This window comes from Manacus vitellinus, unplaced genomic scaffold, assembly GCF_001715985.3.
Source record: "Manacus vitellinus isolate BGI_N305 unplaced genomic scaffold, ASM171598v3 scaffold_3_pilon, whole genome shotgun sequence".
Taxonomy (NCBI): domain Eukaryota; kingdom Metazoa; phylum Chordata; class Aves; order Passeriformes; family Pipridae; genus Manacus; species Manacus vitellinus.
In genome coordinates, this window is record NW_021940535.1 from 7901157 (window position 1) to 7923201 (window position 22045).

General features: G+C 39.2%; 1 protein-coding gene across 1 annotated transcript in view; it reads left to right on the forward strand.

Annotated features, from left to right (window-relative positions):
* The window catches only part of ELMO1 (engulfment and cell motility 1), a 314729-nt gene that overhangs the window by 54018 nt on the left and 238666 nt on the right, over window positions 1–22045 (forward strand). Inside the window, exons 4-5 of the mRNA XM_018075779.2 lie at window positions 12674–12714; window positions 13607–13679. Coding sequence (XP_017931268.1) covers window positions 12674–12714; window positions 13607–13679 — 114 coding nt within the window. The remainder of the gene's footprint in view (window positions 1–12673; window positions 12715–13606; window positions 13680–22045) is intronic.

Sequence of the window (22045 nt, forward strand, 5' to 3'; positions counted from 1 at the left end):
CAAAAACCCCTCACCTTGCATGATGCAACTTCTTTATCTTTCAGGGTACTAAGGGTATTCCAGAAATTGAAGTACAAATGCCATATAAGAGATCAGAAGAAAATCTGGGAGTTTTTTTGGGTTGCTTGTTGCATATACTTGGAAGCACTTATTTATATTCTGTTGCACTTTATCCCAATTTACCTGCTGTGTATATGCATGTTTTGCTTAGCAATGAAGAGAATATTTTCAAAGTGAGGAAATGTCACCGTGAAACCTGAGCAATTGACAGTGGGATAGTGGAAGATGTTGGGCCTGAAAAGAACTCATGAGTATTTTTTCCACCAAATGTTATTAAATTTTACATTAAAAACCTCCTCTTCAGATGCATGGCTTCTGACAATCTGGACTTCAGGAGGCACAGGGCTTTTTCAAGTTGAGGCTTTCCACTAAATATCTATAGGTTTGTCAGTCTGGGTCCATAAATGATGGCTTTAACTTTAATCATACAAAATTAGTCTCAGTTAGAGAGATTCTATGCCAGAAAAACTAATATATAATTAAGTGCCTTTTGGAACCTGTGCCTGCTTCCAGTGAATGAGAAAAAAGGTTGGTTTTCTGCTCATTCATTGCCATGTACTATTTGATGTCAGGGTTTTACAACTGCTTTTTTTTCCTGGAAAGTTGCTTTAAACAAGGAGGGCAAAACTGCCTATTGTTTATTACTCTCTCTCTCTCTTGCCAGGTGGGGACTAATTAAGTTGCAGTAAACCTAGCAGCTGGCTGATGCCTGTATGCATTAAAACTGATTTTAAATCATGTGCAAGCTTATGTACTTTTGTGCTTTCTCCTTGAGAGAGCTGATTGAATACAGTTACTCTCTTCTACACTACTTGTTTTGGTTTGGTTTTTTGTTTGTTTTTTTTTTAAATTTGGTTTCCTTCCCACTTCCACCATTTTCCTCAATTATAAATTTGAAAAATAGCATCTAGACTCTTCCCCCCTCCATAAATCTGTACTAGCAGTATTAAAACTGTGGTCTAAATTAATTTTTAATGAAAAGATTTGATTACGACTTTAAGACCTGGGTATAGGGATGATCTTTCACTCTGAAGTCTTCCTGTTGTGTAAAGGGAGGAATAGAAATGAGTTGGTGTCTGAATTTGCATCCAGATCTTATTGTGGACTTTTTAGGGATGCAGTCTGGGGAAGAAGTGAATGGTAGATGCTGACTGTCTGTTGTCTTTTTCTCCCAGTCTTCTGGCTAATTATTCTCGAAGATGTTAAAAGTAAGGCTGCACAGGCTCTGTACAGGTGAACCAGGATGCTGGCTAGTCTATTCCGTCTTCTCTTTATTTGTCCTGGAAATAGCCATTTCATAAGAGGATGTTATTTCTTGTGTTCACATGAAAAATTGCATGCTTTAATTTGTACCCATTATGTATAACTCATTCTTAGCTGTTGGGGTTTTTTTACAGCACAGATTATTTTAGGTAAGCCAGTGCTAGTTTTAGGTTACCTGAATACTTTGTAGATTTACAGTTTCACTGTTCCTGCTGCAGGGGAATCAGCTTCCATGAGAGGCATAAAATGGATATTTGAGGACAATATCTATTTTGGCTTATCCCATTTAAATCCACTCTTGTATGTTAACACAAGTTGTAATAAAACCTGATTTGTCTAAGCACTGGGATGAACTTCCTCAGCATTGGAGATAAACAACTGTTTCTACAGAAAGGAACAGTTTATGATTACACTTGGCCATACAGTCTCTTCCTCCAGGTTTAATTTTATCTATAAGGTCATTAAACATAGATTAAATTAGCAGATATGAATCTTTATACTAGCAAAAAAAAAAAACCTGTGTTTTCTTTTCAAAGCACAAACCTGTTACAGTGGACAAAATTATCATATGATAATTTCATGTTAATACAAGTGCAGCACATGGGAGGAACCACAGGCTGCTTTACATTTATGTTCTTTCTAATGTTTAGATTTAGTCAGCAATTTTATCTTTCAAGAGTGTCTTTCAAGTTATCTCTTCTGGTTGTTTTTTATTTCTTTATAGAAGTTATTGTACTTCATCATCATCATGGCTGGGCTTCGCGAACGAAGATCTGGGAAGGGCTCTACCCAGATTTGTTACAAGTGCGCTGGTGGCTAAAAAGGCCAATGCGAAATAGACAAGTCCGGTTGCAAAAGGCACAGCAGAAAGACTCCTTAGGTGGTAAATTCTGCAAGACACGATTCTTTCTGCATTGTCTTTTCTCCTCGAGAGTCATCCTGCGTGCGTTCTCAAAGGAAGCAGCAGCGTTATAGATGGTGTGTCTCCAGACCTCCTGATTGGAGGCCAGAGTAGACCAGTTATGTTGATCGATATGGCCAAGGCTGAGATGTTGTTTCAGGGAGTCCTTGTATCTTTTCTTCGCAGCTCCTCTCATGCAGTAGCCAGTGGCAAGTTCACCATAGAGCAAGATTTTAGGGAGGTGGTGGTCCTTTATCCTTGAGACGTGCCCTGGCCAACGGAGCTGTGTTCTCAGTAACATGGCCTCAATACTTGTGATTGCTGCTTGTTCTAGAACAGACATATTAGTCACATAATCTGACCAGTGGATGTTTAGGATTGTGCGGAGACAGCGTTGATGGAAGTGTTCTAGGAGACACAGGTGGTGTGGGTAAATGACCCATGATTCAGATCCATATAAAAGAGTAGACAGCACAATGGTTCTGTAAACACTGATCTTTGTACTTTTCTTCGGGTGTTTATTTCGCCAAACTCTTTTATGAAGCTTTCTGAAGGCACTATATGCCTTTGCTAACCTGTTTTCTATCTCTCCGTCAATCTTACCATCCGAGGAGATGAGGCTACCTAGGTAATTAAACTGCTGGACTGATTTGAGCTCTGATTGGCCAATGGTGATATGGGGATGATGGAAGACTTCCTGAGGTGCAGGCTGATAGAGAACTTCTGTCTTCTTTAAGCTGACTTCCAGCCCAAAGAGCTCAGCAGCATCTGCAAAGCAGGATGTTAAACGCTGCAGAGCTGCTTCTGTGTGAGTGACAAGGGCGGCGTCATCAGCATAAAGCAGCTCCCGGACAAGATGGTTTAAAGTCTTGATGTGGGCCTTCAGTCGCCTTAGGTTGAAAAGGCTTCCATCAGTACGGTATCGAATGTAGATACCGTCCTGATCATCGAGGTCTGCCATGGCCCTTTGGAGTATCATGCTGAAAAAGATTGTGAATAGGGTTGGAGCGAGAACGCAGCCTTGTTTCACACTATTCTTTATTAGAAAGGGCTCAGAAAGTGCATTGCCATATCTGACTTGGCCATGCTGATCCTCATGAAGTAAGATCATCATTTTAAGGGACTTGGAACATTGTACTTCACTGCATATTAAAAGAACACCAATAAGGCTTTGTTTCTTTTAAGGAGAACTTTCAGACCTAAATCTGGACCCTTGGGCATTGTTAATTGATTTAGAACAGTGTTTCTCAAACTGTGAGGAGAATCTACTTCAAAAAGGATTGTGAAATTCTTAATTAGAGAAAAGAAAGTGGCACATCGCTTCTGCCATGTGTGTAGAGTAAGAATAGCTGGTTTCTGCAAGTGCTGTCACTAGTAATAGGAGTGCACTGATACAAACCTAGCATCACAAGTCCAAACATATACAATATTAGTGAGCACCAGCATCATTCAAGTGGTGAAGAAGAAAGGGATACTGATGTCTCACTGTACCGTAAAGTGTTGCTCCCTGTGCTTCATTATGGCTCCAGACTCTGACTCCCACAAAATCAAAGGGTTTAGTGCTGAGAGGATGAAGGAAGTGAGGGTCTCTTGTCTCTTTCCCACAAACTTGCAAATTTTTATGAACTCTTACCCAGAAAGTGTAACGGTGCAGCAGTAGCTGTAGCTAGTAATGCTTTTTGGTATGAATATTATAAAGATTTCCAATGTTATTGCACATCCTGAGTTTAAAGTAGTTAAGGGAAATGTCAGTGCCTTTAACAGCTTACAAGATCTCAACTATTTGAAGAGAGAGGACTATGAAGTAGCTTGTGGGGAGAGAAAAAAAATTAAAAAAAAAATCTCACACTGACTTACAAAAGTGTTCCTTGCTTGGATTTGCCAGCAGCAGCTCCTTTCTGTCAGATTGAAGAAGAGAGTTAGTGCTTGAGTTCGGCCGCTGCACTGTATCTCAGCCATTCTGAAGGAGGATATTGGTTGCTGCTGATGGAGGGTCATGGGTTCGAGCCCCATGTTGGGCGCCAGATAGAACTTTTGAGGCAAAGGCCTTCAACTGAAAACTACCCGAGATGTTCTGACTCAGGGGTGAATCCCCTGGGGAAGGGACCTTCATGGGGGTCTTACACTCCATGGTGTGACGTGGTGAAGTGAGTTTTGTCCCTGCTACACAGCCCATGGAAGAGAAGACCCTCGCTTGGAGTTGAAGGGCCGAGGGGCTTGGTGACCCCCCTACCTCATACTGGCAGAGATCCAGTTACAGCTGCTGCATGAAAGAAGAGAGCCTGCTGCCCTAGAGACACTGTTGCTCTGAAAGTAGAAAGGATCTCTTCCTTCTTCCCTCCTGGACTTTTATTTGGAAGGGAGAAGAGATTTGATCCATTGTAAATACTACTTTATCATAATAGAGATAGTTAAGATTGTATATGATGTATTGTAATATTTATTTGTACAGTGTTTGTAATATAACCCCTTGCCCCCATTCTGAGTCTTGTGTGGTGTCTGGAAAACCCATCTCACACTGGGTTGAGATGAGAGAGGGTGGCTTGGACTAAGGAATTGGATTTTGGGGCTCTCAAACCATGATACTTACTCAAAGATAGATGAGCCAAAAGGTGGTTACCTATTCAAAAAGAATTGAAAAACACTCAGGTAGCTTAAGCCAATTTGCTAAAGGTAAGGCTTACATAAAATCAACTTTTAGGTGCTAAACAGATGCTAACGATCATCAAATGAGTTTTATTTCTCCTTGTACCTGTCATATTTCAGCTTGACAAAATCAAAGATGAAACTGTTCAAGCAGATGCTAACTGGCGTATAAACATAGTGAAAATATTTGATAGTTTTCTAGTACTTGCAATTTTGTTACCATCAGGGATTATTAATAGAATTGGTAAGGAAATTGTACTCACTATCTTAATGTGGGGTTTTTTTTCCATTTTCTTTGTTGGACTAATGAAAGGTCTCAATTTTTTATTTTTATTTATTTTTTTAGAAGCTGTTCAACAGCAGGAATAACCTTGGAAACAATAATCCAGATATTTTAGTGCATTGGATATAATTCATTGCACTAACACACTTGTATAGTGCTTTGTTAACATCATATACCAATTATTGTTAAAAACAATAGATTTTGGAAAATATAATTTCTTTTCTTACAGAACTGTGGCATTGGAATATTCATCGTTAGACCTCCAGTTCTTTGATGTGGTGGCAGCCAGCCATCCTGGATAAAAAGGGCTATGTTATTGTCACATTTAACATTTTATTAGTCTGTCTTGTCCAAAGCCATTTTCCCACTGATTGGTTGGAGTCTTTCAAGACTGTGAACTTGTGTCCTGTGGTGTGTGGCTGGAACCTCATCACTGAAAAATACATAAAAATTCTGTCTTACTACTTCTATTTAATACAGATACTGCAGCAAAGCTTAATAGGTGGAGGAGGAAATAGCTGTGGAGATGGGTTAGAAATTGTAAAAGGGAGGGGTAAATAATTAGAAATGTTTAGTGAATTGCAGTCTGATGGATACAATTTATGCTTTCTACTTGGTGCTATTTTCTAGGTTAAGAAATTTAAATGCAGTAGGCAGTAAAATATATATATATATTTTGTTGTTAAATAGATGTGCAAGTAGAACCAGGTTATACTTTAAGTCCTGTAGAAATAGTGTCCCAGTGTTCCTGATCTCCAACATAAAGGAAGTTCAGGAAGTAATATTTTAGGAAAGAGATAAAACACTTTGTTAATTCTGTCCTTGATTTTTGTGGGCTTGTGGGGTTTTTTTGGTTGTTTGGTTTTGGGTTTGGTTTGGTTTGTCTCTTTTTTTTCTTCCTGTCTCTGATTATGCTAGCTCTATAGTGCTAGCCAGAACCTCCCCATTGGAGCCTGAATTTTATTGTCTCCAACTGATGGCATTTTCAAGATGAAGGCTAAACATGACTTTAAGATTGTTGCATCCATAAATTTTTTAAAGAATCAGCAGGTGTCTCATCTCTTAAGTTAATTCTGCTATATCTAAAGGAAATGTGTAATGACCAGATTCCTGGAGTTATGCACCAATGAATTAATTCACATTCTGACCAACTGGAGTATCCAGGTGCACTTTAGGATTCACTTGTAGTCTCCTTATAGAAATCCAAGATTGTAGTACAAGAGAAACTAATACTAAAAATCCCATTATATAAATTTTTTGTGGCTTCATTTAGAAATTTCTACCCTGGTAGGACAGCAGTGTGTCAATAATGAGCTGTAGGTTTGGGATTTCTTCATTCAGTCTTCAAAGGTGTGCTCTCTTAGTAGGTTGTGTGAAGAACCACATCTTAAAGCCCTGGTTTGTATTTTAAACTGTATTTTAGCTGTATTTCAATATGTGGTGCAAGTATATTGCATGCAAACATGCTGTAACCCACAGCTGAAGATCCGTAGGTGCTTTGTAACTTTTCAGTACTCTTGACTGGGAGTTTTTGGTGTCCCTGTTTATATTTGAGGAAACAGGAAATGTTATGGCTTGTTAGGACACTAGATGAGGAGTAAGAACTATCTGTAAAATTCTGTTTGGGGTTTTTTTTTGTTTGTTTAGGTGTTTTGTTTATTTGAGGTTTTTTGTTAATAATGTTATATTTTACTACTTCCTCATTGTACGGTCACTGTAACATCCTAAACATATGATCTGTGAGTCAATCCTTAGGTCTGGTGAAATGCCGACTTAGGAGTGAGGATCTCTTTGGAGGTGAGAAGAGAGTAACTGAGGAAGCTGCAGCTGAGAGTGAAGTGGGAGAGGACATGAATACCTGGGCTTCCCTGAGTCTTGTGCTCTCTGCAGAACCCCAACTGCTATATTTATACCAAAATGTTGCTACTGACGTGTTAAAACTACCACTTTAAGAGCTGTGAACTAAGCTGACAAAAGCTCTCTCCCATCAGCAGCTGCACTTGTTGAGGATTTTGCCTGTTGACTCTGGGGTGTGAATGTTTCCTGCCCTGAGTTGTGATGCTGCACTGACAAAACTGCGTGTTGTTGACCAGACCTTGGCTGGGTTTTATGGTATCTGTTACTGCAGCGTTGAGGTGTCCGCGTTCTCAGGTATTCACTCTCTCTGGCGCTCCCCTGAGTTAGGGAAATCCTCTCCTTTGTCTTTTACAGATGCCTGATGATTGATTAACAAGTCTGGTCTAACCAAAACTCCATTGTAGTCAATGGAGAGAGGTGATTCCTAAAGTTTAGAGCAGGATGAGGAGGCTGGAATCCAAAGCACTCCAGTACTTCCACCTTACAGAAGACCTTGCCTCTTACACCATGAGAAACCAGTGAAGTAGTGAGTGAAGGATCCAGGTGTCCTGGCATCTGTTGTTTGCCAATGGACAGTCCTACTTCTAATTCTGTGGGCTCTTGTCCATGACAGTAACAGACGAAGCCTCCACTGATTGTGAAAAGAGGTGTTTTTCTGTTTTTTTTGTAACCATTAAAAAGACTTTTACACTGAAGAATTTGTTAGTAGAATGATAGCATTAATTATAAGACTAAATGGTATGTTTACTGGTTTGAAATTCTGGTTTTTGACAGAGGCACAGATACCTTTTTTTTTTCCTTAATGCTGAGTGTTTCCCACTAACAGATGTGCTGCATCTGCGCTTTTTTTTTCTTTTTCTTTTTTTGGTGATAGGCTTGAAGATAGCAAGGGCTAAGTGTTTTCTTGTTACTTCTGTGGTTAAAAAGTGTCAGATGGGTAGAGTGATGTCCCAGTCATGATCCAAAAAACCCAGAAACTACAACCCAACAAACAAACTTTAAGGAAAGAAAAAGCAATGAATCTCTCTTAGCCATGTGGAAAGGAAAGGTATTCAGACTTGGCCTAAAATAAGCCTATATACAATTTTCTGGTATAGCACAATCAGAGTATATCAGAAGTGCATATACAATACAGGTTTCTGCCCACATTTAGGCTTCTGTCCTGTTTGCAGTTTGCCATTGCACATACACACACACTTGCTATTTGATCTAGAAGTGCTTTAAATCCAAGTTGGTATACTGGTGGCTTGAACTGGACCTAGGGCTTGGTCGGCACTAGCATACTGGATATTCTTTGCTTTCCTTTGCTCATCCCATGACTTTTCTGGAACAAAACAGTGGCCTGGACTCACCTAGCCTACACTCTGGCACGCCTGTGCTTTGTACTTCCTGGTGACTGGTTCCCTATGGGTCCTCCATAGGTATAGGCATGAAAGGATGAAACTGGTGAGGAAATTGAAGTGGGAAATCTCAGTCTCTGTTCTGCAAGTTACTTTAGAAGTGCTACCAAATATTGCAAAAGTAACAAGAGCGGGTACTCGAGAAGACAGAGTTAGGGATCTGTGTGCATCTTATAACACAAAACTTGTAGACATGATGTGAGACACAGGTGAGCACAGAAGGAGTGACTAGGTATTACTGCATGGTGAATGTCATTAGGGGTACAGCTAGCCAGCATCTCGGACACCTAACCAGTCAATGCACATAAACCTTTACCAGGTGCATAAATTCACATTAGCTCCAGTGCTGCCTATGCTCTGTATCATTGTCAGGATTCTCCCCTTTTATGCAGATCAGTAAGTTGCAAGGCCATAATGCCCCGTTGTCATTTCCCACTTGATTTCAGCTATCAATTTAATACCTACCCTAGGAAAATAATTTTGTACTAACCAATGTGTTCAGTGCAGATACTGTGATAAGTCAGCTGAAGAGGTCATCTCCTGTAGGGAGCATACGGTTTACTTTGATCTGTGTTATTTTGTGCATTAAAGCTACAGTCTGGTCTTCTTAGAGCTTTAAATGAGCATCTCAGCATGTGTAAAAGCACACTTCATTCACACTAGTCTAGGAGAGGACATGGAGACAAAAAGTAAAACAAAACCAAAATATGCTAGCACAAAAAATTTCTGTGAAGGAAAATCTTTGAAATATTTTTGGACTGATTGTAAGGAATTCTTTAAAGTACATTGACTAATAAGGTACATTTGACTTTTTGGAACTGTAAATGCAGCAGAGATATGTAATTTTCCTTATACGTAATTTTATTAAGATTAAGGTAACAAAGCTTTCAAATGTGTTCTCTTTAACATCAGGCAAATATTTAGAGCCGGGGGGGGGAAAAAATGTCTTTGAACGGCCTGCCAAGTGGATGTACTCTGCAGAGAATGGAGATAGACTTTTACCTCATTTTTCGTGGTTCAAAAAGAAAAAAAGGAAATATAACAGCTCACTTTTCTTTGTCTTCTAGTACTGCTACATTCCTATACGTGCAGTAAACAGTCGGGTCCATTCACTGCTACCCAAACATAGTTATGTGTCTTGCAGCTTTCACTAGCAGGACTGCGAAAGGGACTCTGGAGGTGGCTGTGAGCTGGCTGGGAAGGGGCCACGGGAGCTGGTCGCTCATCCACCTGTCACTCCCAGGGCAAAGAAGGGTTTTATTGGCAAGGAGGCCTGGCTGTGCGCAGGCAGGGTGGCAGGACTGCTGCTGCTGTCAGCTCGGAGTGCTGCCGGCCCAGAGTCTTCCCACAGCCTGTGCTTGCCAACCAGGCTCTTCCTGGGTGATGGCAGAGGGAATCATAGCAGCCACTGCCTGCTTTCAGTGTCATCCCACTTGCAGCTGTGAACAGCGTGCTACTGACAATTTATCTGCCTGGTAGAGAAAAGGAAAGAGTTTTGTCTGGAGACTTACGTGTAGAGGGAGCGCAGCCCAAGGGATTATTAGGAGCAGCAGCTTATTAGCATTGCAGTGATACTTATTTTACACTTATTAATTTGTAAAGTGTTATCAGATCATTAATTGCAAATTCTGTATCCCAGAAGAGTTCTACCTTTTTTATCCTGTTGATTTTTCTCATCAGGAATTATGCTTAGTCACATCAGTGCCATAGCAGTAGTGTCATAGGAGGGCAAAGCTGTACCATAAGAAGCTGGCTTTAATATTGTTAATAGTTTTTATTAGTGAGGATCTATTTGTTGCTTTTTTAACTGTTCCTTACAGATTCTAATTGACTTGTTGTGGGGTTTTTATGTTTGGGGTTTTTTTCCCAAGTTTTTAGTCTCAAATACCATATAATAATGCAAATGTGGTATAGAATAGGAAAAGGGGAAAGGAGGTGAATAGGATTGACAAAGGACATAAAAGTTGATGGTGTAGAGAATTTAGAAGTACCAAAATAATGATTTGGAAAGTAATTTATCCAATCTTCCCAGTATTTATATTATTGCTAAGTTTGGTAATTACAGTGTCTTTTTGTCATAGTTTCCAATGGGAAACTACAGGTCCTGTGGGAAATAATAGGGAGGAGAGGCAATTACTCTTTTTGTCCTCCACTGTATTGAATCTGCTAGATGATTTATGTTTACTTTATAAAAGGAATTAATAACCCAGATAAAATTTTGTCAAAATATGGAAATATCAAAACAGGACCCACAGTAGCATCTGGAGGAGAAGGGCATGCAGCCTACAGAGCTGTGTGCTCTGCCTGGCAATAGTTTACCTACAGGCTGGCAAACATGTGCTGGATGGCAAACTGGAGTTAACCAGCTCCAGATAAACATATGCTCCCCCCTCTATCCCTCCCAAAAAATGGGGTTTTCTTTTATTAGGGAACGACAGAGGGAAGAGAGTGTTTGGGAGCAGGGATTGCTTTCACAGGATTGCAGAAGCTGAAAAAACCCTTGTGAAGGAGGACAACAGGTCAAAGCAGCTGCACATAAATGATACAGTAATCCAGACTGAGGAACTGATCAGTCCAAAAAACTGTGGGGGGCAAACCCCACACTTTCTATCTCACGTGAACTGCCTGATCTGCTTCACAGTGTGGATAGAGCTGCACAAAGAACTGAGTCAGCACAACAGACAGAAGCTGCTGTGGAGAAGGGACCTGTTAGCTGCTGCAGAATGGAGCAGTTTCACACTTCTGCGTTTTCTCCCATGTGCTGGTATTTACTAGTCATTTAGGTACATAGCAAGGCAGATCAGGAAATCAGTCCTGGTGAAAACTGATTTTTTTTTTTTTCCCTTTTACTCGCCAGTTTTTTAGTTTGAATAGCTTCCCTGGTATGGATCATCTTGGGTGTTCATGTGAAAATAGTAATAGCGGTGAAAGGGGAAGGATGGAAACCAAGGACTGAGTCACTATGGCAAGCAGAAACAAAATCCTTTCAGCAGGTGCTTTCATTCAAGTTTGATTAAAATGGTCTTGTGTTATGTTTTTGCCTGTTTATATACTGGCTTAGTTGACTGGACTGTAAAATAACAAATCTTTCCCTGATCCTGACCTGACCAGGGAGTCTTGTCTCTAGTTTTCTGTCTATGCAGTGATGCAATACAGAAAACAAATTGAAGGGAAAAATAATTCTTCCTCCACATAATGCATCCATATGCCGAGTTAATTTTTAGACTAATAATTTTCTATAAAAATTAAAGGGAAACAGCTTGTTTTGACTACAGTATTGGCTTATGGTTGGGTTTATGATTTTTTTTTGTATTTTGTTTGGTTTATTTGCTTTTTAAGAATTCAGTGAACTGTCATTATTGGAAGTTACTAGAGAGGGGTATCCTATGCTGTTTAGGTGATTTGGGAAATTTTTGTGAAGCAGCAGATCTGTGTGATGTGTGTTCATCCAGTCTTGGAAAAAAAAGGCTCAGTAGTCACACAGCTGGTGAAGTTCAGTGTGTTTCTTTTTGCCATGCAACTTCATCTATGTTTGGGATATAAAAGTGTGTTTTCTTTTAGCCAGAAATCTTCTAAAAACACTTGTGTGTGCACCCTGTGTTTATAACAAAGTTCAAAGCATTGCAACATCACCAGGCTAGACTTTTTTTTTTTTCTATTTTGGGACCCAAAGCAAGAGAGCTCTTTTCAGTCAGTCCAAATGCTCGTGTCCACAGATGTAGAGAATAAAGCAGAACTGATACATCTGGGATCTTAACACCTTCCAGCTGGTGTTTTATCAGAGAGGAACCCGCATGTGTGTACTTAAGAGAGAGGATTACTGACATTATATCACCATATCTGAAAGGGACAAAAGAAGGTTTAAAAATGTTGAATGTCTTCTTGCTTCAGATGTCATTCCTGGAAAATGCCTGTGTTGATGTCTAAATCTTCTGTTTCTGTTGGATAATGAGATGCAGTGTACACAAAAGACCCTTTGATTTGTCAGTTGAGAAGCTGAGTTTATGTCATATGGGCAAAGGTTGACAAAAAGAACTGATAATGTCATCATGCATATGTGTAGAATTGCTGTCTTTATAGTTTACCAGACCAAAGCAGCAGAAACTTTTGGGATCTTACCAAACTTTATGTTGAACAAAAAATGAAATACTACTAACTTGTTTTGTTTCTTGCAGTTACTGGCTTTGAAATCATATTTTAAGAGCTCAGAGATATTCTAGTTTGGTAATTTTGTTTTTTCTTTCTTTTTTTTTCATTAACCAGAAAAAGCCACTATCTTCAATAATAAAAGAAGTCTGTGATGGGTAAGTTCTGCCATATAGTACTTACTGTACTGTACTTTTGGAAGTATCAGGAGATAATTTTTTTCAAAGAAAATCTAGATATCTTGAATGACTAGTCATTAGTTTCTTAAATCTTGTTGTTCTATCTTCCAATTCAAATTTGCAGTGTGTTTTGGATCAATTGCTTGCAAGATGAGGTTCCTAACAAAGCAACTCCATCATGTGGGTGACTCTCATTTAGACTTTGTTTCCTTCCTGCACAGAATGCATTGTACCCACTCACTTTACGCTTGTGGTTTCCTGCAGTTCGTGGGTTAAGGGACTAAAGCCTCTGGCTTTGATTTTTGAGCACTTAGTCTAGTGGGTGCTGTAAGCTGGTCCAGTTGATGTGACAGTTCATATGAAACTGAAATGTTAATTGCAAGTTCTGCAATATAGACTAATAATTGGTAAGGCAAATACCTTGCTTTAATTTTAGTATGTTAATAAAAAAAGCTGTTTTAAGCAAGTGCTACCACACGAGAAACTAGTTTATATTCATCAAATTGCTACTGAGTTAAAAAGGTGATATTTTACATGTAATGTAATGTATCAAGTTAAAAATATATGTGTTGGGTATTGTATAAGGTAGCATAAAATCCTGGTACTGCAAATTATTCTTTTTTGGTCCATTTTAGTGATTTAGTAATCTTGCTTACTGCAAACAACAATCAATAGGATGTATTTGTACTAAAGTTTTCCCTTTGTAAACATGCTTTTATCTTCATGGAACTCATCATTGAAAGCTATGGAAAAATATGAGAAATACATGGGAATGACAAGTGCTCATTTGGTCATAATAAAATTATGTGAAGGGTACTTTTTGAATTATTAAGATTTCATTTTGTGATTAATTTATTTTCATATTTCCAAGGTGGTCTCTTGCAAATCATGATCAGTTTGCACTGCAGCATGCTGATAGTTCTAATTTCTACATCACAGAGAAGGTGGGTAAATCATTCAATGCAATTCTTGCATAATCTATAAAAATGTTTGCCACAATAATTTATTTTAAATTAAAATATATGAAAATTTTTTTCCATAATGCAATGTCAGTGGGAGAGTCGATACTGGGAAACCTGACTTAATGATTTTTAACTGATTTCTTTTTATTTTGGAGAAGCAAAAAGAATTTGAATGTGTGTTTGCGACTTGAGCACTAACCCCTTCGACTTTGCTATCTGTGTGTGTTTAGTATTCTGCTAACAAGTGGTGTACAGGAAATTGAAATATTTAAAACATGAAGGGCTCTTTGAAGTTTGAGGAGACCTTCATTGCATCTCACTTTTCTTTTTTGGCTGATCAGGTAGAAATTAGTTTCAGTGACTGTATAATATTGGCTATTCCTTCCTGCCTGCTGTCTTGTCCTTTCCCAGTTCTGTATGTTCTATTGGCTTATTTTTTTGGTCCCCAGGTAGCGTGGCAATAGATGATTCATCAAGTGATACAATGATTTTAGCACAGTGTAATGAAATAGCTGTAGCTGTAATAAAAATGGAATGTCCAATCCAAATATGTGGGGACACGCTCATCTGAATGGGACCAAGCAGAACATTCATTCCTAGCATTACTGATAAAATTGCTGAAATTAATAAAAAAGATTGTTTGTAAGAGTGTACATGTAGTACCTCAGAGGTACAGTTTCTAAGCAATGGGAGAAGAGCATTATTTAAAACCTTCTGCATGGAAATTCCATAACCTCAGTGCATTTTGAACTAAATAGGCATGAGCTCAACTGCATAGATATAGGTGCCTCTTGCTTACCTTGTTATCAGTTTAGTTTGGCTAGCCTTTAAGCAGAGGGATCTCTTGATTTTGTTTTGCATTTTACAGTTCTTTAGGATTTGCTAATATAACTGAGACGTGAACTAAGTTTTGTCCTGCTGTAATTCTTACCCGCACCCAAGAAATAAAAGAAACTTAGGCATAGTTAAGCACTTGGAAAGACGAAATTTAGCAAGATAGCAAGAGCAGTTGCTCATAAGATAGTGCTGTGCTTTTTTTTTTTTTTTTTTGTAACAGACCAGACAACCTTCTCAATGTGTGACTTTTGTTTTGCTTGCTTGTGTGGTGGTCTGTTGGGTTTTTTTCTTCTCCTTTCTTTTCAAGTTTCAGTTGACAGACACTTCAAAGGCCACTACAAGGAAACCTGTCAAAGTAATTACTGATTGCTGTGTTTTACCTCCACCCAAATTAAATACTGAGACTGTTTTGCTAATTGCCCTCAATGGTGACAGTTTTCCCATAAGGCAGACACAATTGAACTTTCCTGTCCGTGTTTAAACCTTGATTATACAGTGAGTATTTCCAAGAAGCCAGGACTGAGTGAATACTCTAACTCCTTGGAGGCATTTGTCCTGATGCAATTCGGGGAATATTCCAGTCTTTACTTCCACTTTTGGTGGATAGGATCCTGAAGCTTTGGAGAAGAGAAATGTTTTCTGTTCCGCATAAGGCAGTCCAGTGGCTTTTGGCTGCCTTTAACTTGCATTAAGGGTGGAAAATTATAGTCTTCTAGGACATTTTGGATTGTACTGCAGAGAGAACTTTGAGTTTGTTTATTCCCTACTGAAAATATGCAGAATGTCTGACTCTGAGTCACATAAATAAGAGAGAAGAGCTCTAAATGCCACCAGAATTACTCAGATGTCTGTGACTTTCATTAGATATTGTTCACTGTTTATCGCTGCTTGTTGGATACTTATAAAGAGAGGCTTATATAGGCCATCACCCCTTTGACATACTTTCCCTCATTTGTGTTCAATAGGATTCCTGAATTAAAACATGAAAATCACCAGGCATGAGGACAAACACATGCACTTCAATGAAGTTACAACACTTAATAGTTAAAGACCACATTGCTTTAATCTGCCTCTTACTAAATGACACGAGCAGAACTTTTTTTGTTAGTGACAGCTTCCAATGAGTAAATATTTTTCACTGCTTTCAAAGGTGAATTGTATGTCTGTATGTATGCAGATGGCATTACCTTTAGTTCATGTCTCTCTGCAGAGACTGCCTTCCAGGTAGAGATGCCTCTTTAAAACATCCCCATGCTTAAAGTTACCAGAAAGAAATGCAATTAAGGAATTCTTGTACAAAGTAACAAGAAACTTTGAAGTGAAAATGTTACAAATGTTACATGGCTTAGGATTGTAGTTTTGGTTTTGGGTGGCAAACAGCACATCTGTGTTTTGGTTGTCAAATGCAGAACTCTATCTATTGTAGCTGACCCATATTTCCCACTTATATCGTACATAAATAAAAACAACACCCAAGCAATTCTGTGTTTTTTGTTTTTGTTTTTCTGTATTGGTTGGAAAAAATGCCTCTATAGGAGTAGCAGTAACTCCTTCAGGCAGCATAAGGGCAGTCTTTTAACAAATTTTGAGTTAGCCAGGGTTTCTACTAGAGATCGGGCTTATCACAGCAGATCCAGCTTGGTCTGCTGCCTCTGGGGTTCTATTTTGGCTATATCTGTGCCCCTGAAAATGCAGTGAAAATTATTAATTATATATTTTAACCCTTTTTTTTGTAAAAATGAGAGAAGTAAAGTAAAAGGTTATGTGAAGAAGCAAACTAAGCAGGCATAGGGCCTAAACTCAAGTCTGTCTGGTGTTTTGATCACAAAGTAATTGATTTTTAGTTATGTTAATAGATGTGTGGTTTTCTAATGACCTTGCTTATTGTGGAGGGGCATTTCTTTGGTAGGTCAAACATCTAAAAGCCTGACTTTTAAATCAGGATGTGCTAGATACTATAAAATAGGTATTTAAAAGGTCACCTTTGCTTCAGACTATCAAGGTAGTACCTGAATTAGATGCTTGTGTACATCAGGCATAATAACTCAGGAACACTGTAGCCTGGGCAAGCTCAGATTTAGAAAAAAAAAAAAGCTATATGAAGAGTAGAAAATGCCTGTATAATTTTATGTGCTGTGTATGTTCCTGGACTGAAAACCACAGCTTGGATGACTTTGCTGTGTTCCTCTGCTGGCAGTCCTAGGAATCCAGAGACAGACATTCAGGTGGCTCATGCAGCACATTAGTGGGTATGTCTGGTCCCTTATCACTGCTCATCTTTGGTCTTGCAGGCCATGACCTCCTCTAGATCCATTTGTGGATCCAGTGTGTGGTTGTGGAAGAATGGTGTACAAGCTGGTTTCAGTGCTGGAGGCACCTGAGCAACTATCAGGAATAAAGGGCTGAGGGGCTTTGTGGGCCAGTGCTGAACTATAGTCAGAACATAGTGCTGAAAGTGGTGACATTTTTTCATATTATCTTTTAAGTGCAAAGACATTCATCTGTCTATTACTACAGTCCATTTTTATTGTCACAATTTTTTTACATCTGATGCCTCTGAGGACTCCCTGTGGGTTTTTTTTCTTCTTTCCTATCTCCCATATTTCCCTTTCAATCTTATTGCTTAAAGCGGAGGAAAGCAGACACAATTCATTAATTTTGGGAGGCTTTTAATTCTGTTTTGCAAGAAGAACTGCCCCTAGCTTCCTTTTGTTGTCTTTACTTGTCTTTGCACTGTGTTTGCAAATGGGACATCCTTTTACCCCATATTCCCAAAGAGAACCTGGGTGAAGTTTCTGGTGCTTGTCCTTTCTCAAAGGTGCTTTTGCTTGTGACCTATTTTTTGCTGAACACAACCTGTAATTATATATTCATGTGAAATTCCAGCATGCCATTATAGGCTCCCTGTGTGGGAGTGTATGCAAATGACAGGGCAAGAAGTGAGCCACTTGTAGGGTTGGGGCTTTTTGATTTTTGTTCTTTTACATTTTCGTATTCATCTGTTTCACTGATTGATTGAGTTTCATTGAGTTGAAAGTTTCTGGTTCACTGAAGGACCAGTTGCTTCAGCTGAGAATAAGAAGTTGCAGGAAGACTAGAAACTGAAGAAATGTCTTAAGTGAGCTGTTCATTTGCCAATTTGCATTACTCTTCATAATGCATTTGTTAATCATGCTATATAAATGATAGATTTGACCTGGATCAAACTATGCCGAGCTTTCCCTTTTCTCTGCCACAGATAAGACATGATATTTCCTTCGTATTCACAGATTTCTTACTATTTTGGGGCACCTGCACAGCCCTGCAGAAAGTCCCTACAGTAAGGGCAGCACAAGGAGTCAGAGTGGCTGTGCTCCTCCCTGCTTGGCAAATGCTGGGTAACACTGCCCTGTGAACTCCAGCAAAAAGTGATGGACACCAGTTTATTTTTCCAGCGAGCAGAAGTATAACTTGAGTATCCAGATACTAAATCACTCTCAATCCTGCTTCATTGAGGCTGATTTCAAGAACAGTGGGTAGTGGTCACCCTTCTCTTAGCAAATTAGTTCTAGTCTTTAGGACTCATTTTGTAGGACTTCTGGTTTATAGTAAATTTTCCAAAGAAAATAATTGTGTCCTGTCAACCTGTTATACTTCCTGGACCCAGCACGAACAGCCTAATTCTTTTTCTTGCCTCCTTTTTAAAAAGGTTTGACAATCTTCTATTTAGTTCCTCAGTTGCACATCAAGGCCGATGAGATGGATCGAGAGTTTTCTAAAAAAGCTGTATAGATATTTATTTTCTTTAATTAATTTTGTCGTTTTGCCTCTCAAGCAGTCACTAGAGAGGAAAGGCTCTGAAAAGGTTTGTGTTTCTGTTACAGCACTTGAAGGTAAGTATGGCATACCACAGGCACAGTACAACTGTTTGGGTTCACCTGTTAGTAAACAGTTGTCTGTAAGGTTTGGCTGACACAGAAATGCTCTTTAAATATTCTTTATACTTAAAGAACAACCTATTTGGATGGGTAGTTTTCCAAAGGGCAGTGAACAAACATCACAGGCTACTGCTGAAAGAGGATGGTTCTGATTTCTTCTCCCCTTCCCCAGAAGATCCTGCCACTTCATCTATGCTAGCTACAACATTTTTTGACCATTTTTGAAGGTGGTGGCAAGAGGGGGAATCATTTTGTGCCACTTGAATTCATTAAATTTGATTAATAAAAAGGCCGCCTGATCTGATGTAAGGACGAGGCAAGGCTCTTGAATCATGTCCAGGCTTTAGAGAAGAAAGAAGTTAAAGGAAGGGTAGGAAGAGGAATGAAACTTTGCTCTTTTTAACAGCCGTGAACTGTCTCTCAGTTGTTTCTGGAACTCATTTAAGCTGACGTAGAACAAACTTTTTGTCAAATTCCAACTGTAGTCAAAAATGGAAAAGGAATGTTTTTACCTACAGTCCCTCTTGGGTGAGAGGAAGGACACAGGAAAGGGCGCTGGGAGTGGGATGTATGTATTAGAGAAGCACAAGCACCTGCAGGCTTCCCCTGAAGTTTCAGTATAGTTCCAAATGTGGTGCTTGCAAAAAGAGCTGGCCCACTTTCCTGCTTATATTATAGTGCTTACTCCTGTCTTTTTCCATACACACTGAGCAAACCCCAAAACGATACAGTTTTCATCTGGTTTAGCTCCCTTGTTGACTGATCAACCAGTTATACAACTACCTTTGCCACATAAAGCAGTAGTAGGAATGAGAAAGGGGATGAAAAGCAAGACTGTGGTAGTAGACTGTTGTAATTTGGCAAAAGTGACTCTGAACCACAGTCTTAACTTGGGTCTTCAGCTATTTCTTTTAGTAGCAGCATCTGCTTAAGGAGCAGCTGTGCAGCTCCTGTGCTGACCCCTCAGTAGTGCTGTGGGTGAATGTGGATGAACTGCACTGGAGAGCTGACTTCGATTTGAAAATCCTTACTTACCTTTGTTTGTTAGGGTTTTTTTTTTTGTGTCCATACTAGCAACCTGTTCTGATTTCCCCACATGATCTCACCAATAATAGGATGATCCCAGCTAAGTCTGTCATTTCCTGATGATTATTTTGCAGGGTGCAGCTCTTATTAACAAACTTATCAGAGGATGATGGGTCTGCTTGTTATCTGCCCACCTCTTCCGTGTTACTGGTACAACTGTCTGTGTGTGGTTGCTTGAATTGGGGAACTGATCCAGGTTAAAAATAACTTGTCTGTAACTTCTTTTAATGTGTCAGAAGGATGTCTGCCCACGGTGTAATACCACTGCTGCTTTGGCAGAGCAAGGGGTACCTGGTAAAGTTGTCCTTGTAGATCATTCCACCTGCAGATGAGCGAATCATGCAAAGTATGGTCTTTTTCTTAGTATGTGGTTTAAGTAGCAGTCAAGTTGGTACTACTGTGAGTTGCTGGAGAAAAAGGTAGTTGAGCTTTCTTTTTCCTCACCATTACTTCATTCTCTTTGCTTCACTAACATCCTAGTGACTACTGCTGGAAGGCAAGTTGGTTCAAGTCATGGATCGGACAAAAGAAAACTCTGGAATATTTTTTTTACTCCTCATTTTTGTGAATGAAGGGGAGAAGCAGAGGTAACTTTTTAAAGGTTAGGTGGTTAACTGTGCTGCTGCATGTTGGAAGATCCGATGTGAAGGAAATGTTGGGAGCCCACACGCTAGAAGGGTATGTGCAGAATTGTGCCTCTTGTGGCTGCAGAGTTGCAGTGGCTAATGTATACCCTGAAATTGCATCACTGCTGTATCTTGGTTTATTTACTAGTTTCTGTGATCCTTGAATAGGGGTAGATAAACAGCATGCAGAAAACATCCTCTTTTTAGAAACTTCAGCCAAACTATTTTGATAAAATTTTATCAACAAATTATAACATGAAAAACTAGAAGACATTGTCCTCGTGTCCAACAGCTTCCCAGAAAAGGAATTTTGTCACAAGATTAATTGCATCAGTATTTCTTCTAAAAGAGTACAGTTCTGTCATACCAAGTAGCACAATGTTGATAATTACCTCTATCACTTAGCTTTCATCTTATTAAACATTTTGGTGACAATAAATGAACTTAAGAAGTTCCCTATCAAATCACCAAAATCTTACATCTAACCTCGTAGTTGGCCTCCAGCTGTAACAGTAGCAAATGCTGTTCGGGGTAGTGATGGCTTTCACTCCCTTTATGCTTCCTCAGTATTCCCATTTGTTATATTACAGGTGTTGGAGGCTACACTTAGTCCATTTAATATCCCATACAAAGGCCATGCAACTCTTTCGTTTCTTCTTGAACCTGTTGATATGGCCTGCTTTCACAACCTTTTGTGACAGCAAGCTCAAGTAGCTCACTGCCTGCTGAATGAAGAGGTGTATTCTTTATCTGCTTTAAACTGATCCTTTACTGCTTTCATCAAGTACCCCTAAGTTCTCATACTGCAGGGTTTCATAACAACAGTTTTGCATTCAGCTTGTTCGCTACATTCCTTCCTGTGTCCTTTGTCCCTTCAAACTGTGGAGACCCTGCCTTGTGATGCAACTGCTGAAGCCCATTGTACACTTGCCTTTGTCTGCATTTTCCCTCACATTACTGTGTCCTTCTTAAGACAGGAAGATCAAAACTGCACACAGTGCCCTGCACATGGGTACATGAAGTTCTCGTGTTGTGGCGAAGTGACACCCTCTGTCTTGTGCACAGTACCACTTCTGATGACCCCCAGTGTTTCCCGGATGCTGTAGCACATTGAGTCAGTGCTTTAAGGGAGATCTGCCAACAGGAACTTCACTTCTCTTTCCTAAGCTGTTGACTTAGAAATGAACTCTATAACTCTATTATGTGTCATTTTGTCCTTATTTACAACTCACCCAAAATTGTCCTCTTGAAAATGTCATTAACATAAAGTGTATTTCATAGCTCTAATTTTTAGTTATTGTGTTCATTTGGAGGAAGGTGTAATAAAATAGCAGTAGTATGGAAATAGGAATGAATCTATTACTTAGTGATATAAACACCTGAAGAATGGCTGTTATGCTGTTATACTTTAGGCTGATTAGAGAAGTCTGAGGGAAGCTTTTTGGTCAAGGCTAAAGAATAGCACTGAGTGAGCTATGCCCATAGGAACCAATGCTTTTAGGTCTTCCTCAAATATATTAAGAAAACATTTCATTCCAACCAGTTACAGTGAACTGCATCTTGAGGTATTTTGCTGGGTATAACAGATTATTAAAATGATAAGACAAATACATGGCAAAACAAATTTCAGTTTTCCCTGATAAATTTTCCAAAGTGTCTCTCGAGCAAAGCTCTGAATAAATAACTTGACTATTTCAGTAAGATTTTTTTAAAGCTAATTCGCATAGCTTTATCCCTCTGCTTGATTTCGTGGACTCTGTTAATGCCTGAGTCTGACTTTCTAGATTCAAGTCTCCTGCATGTCTTAAAGCAGAGCTTTGAGAAGGAACAGAATCTGGTGGCAGATAGTAATAGAAACATAGAATCATTTAGGTTGGAAAAG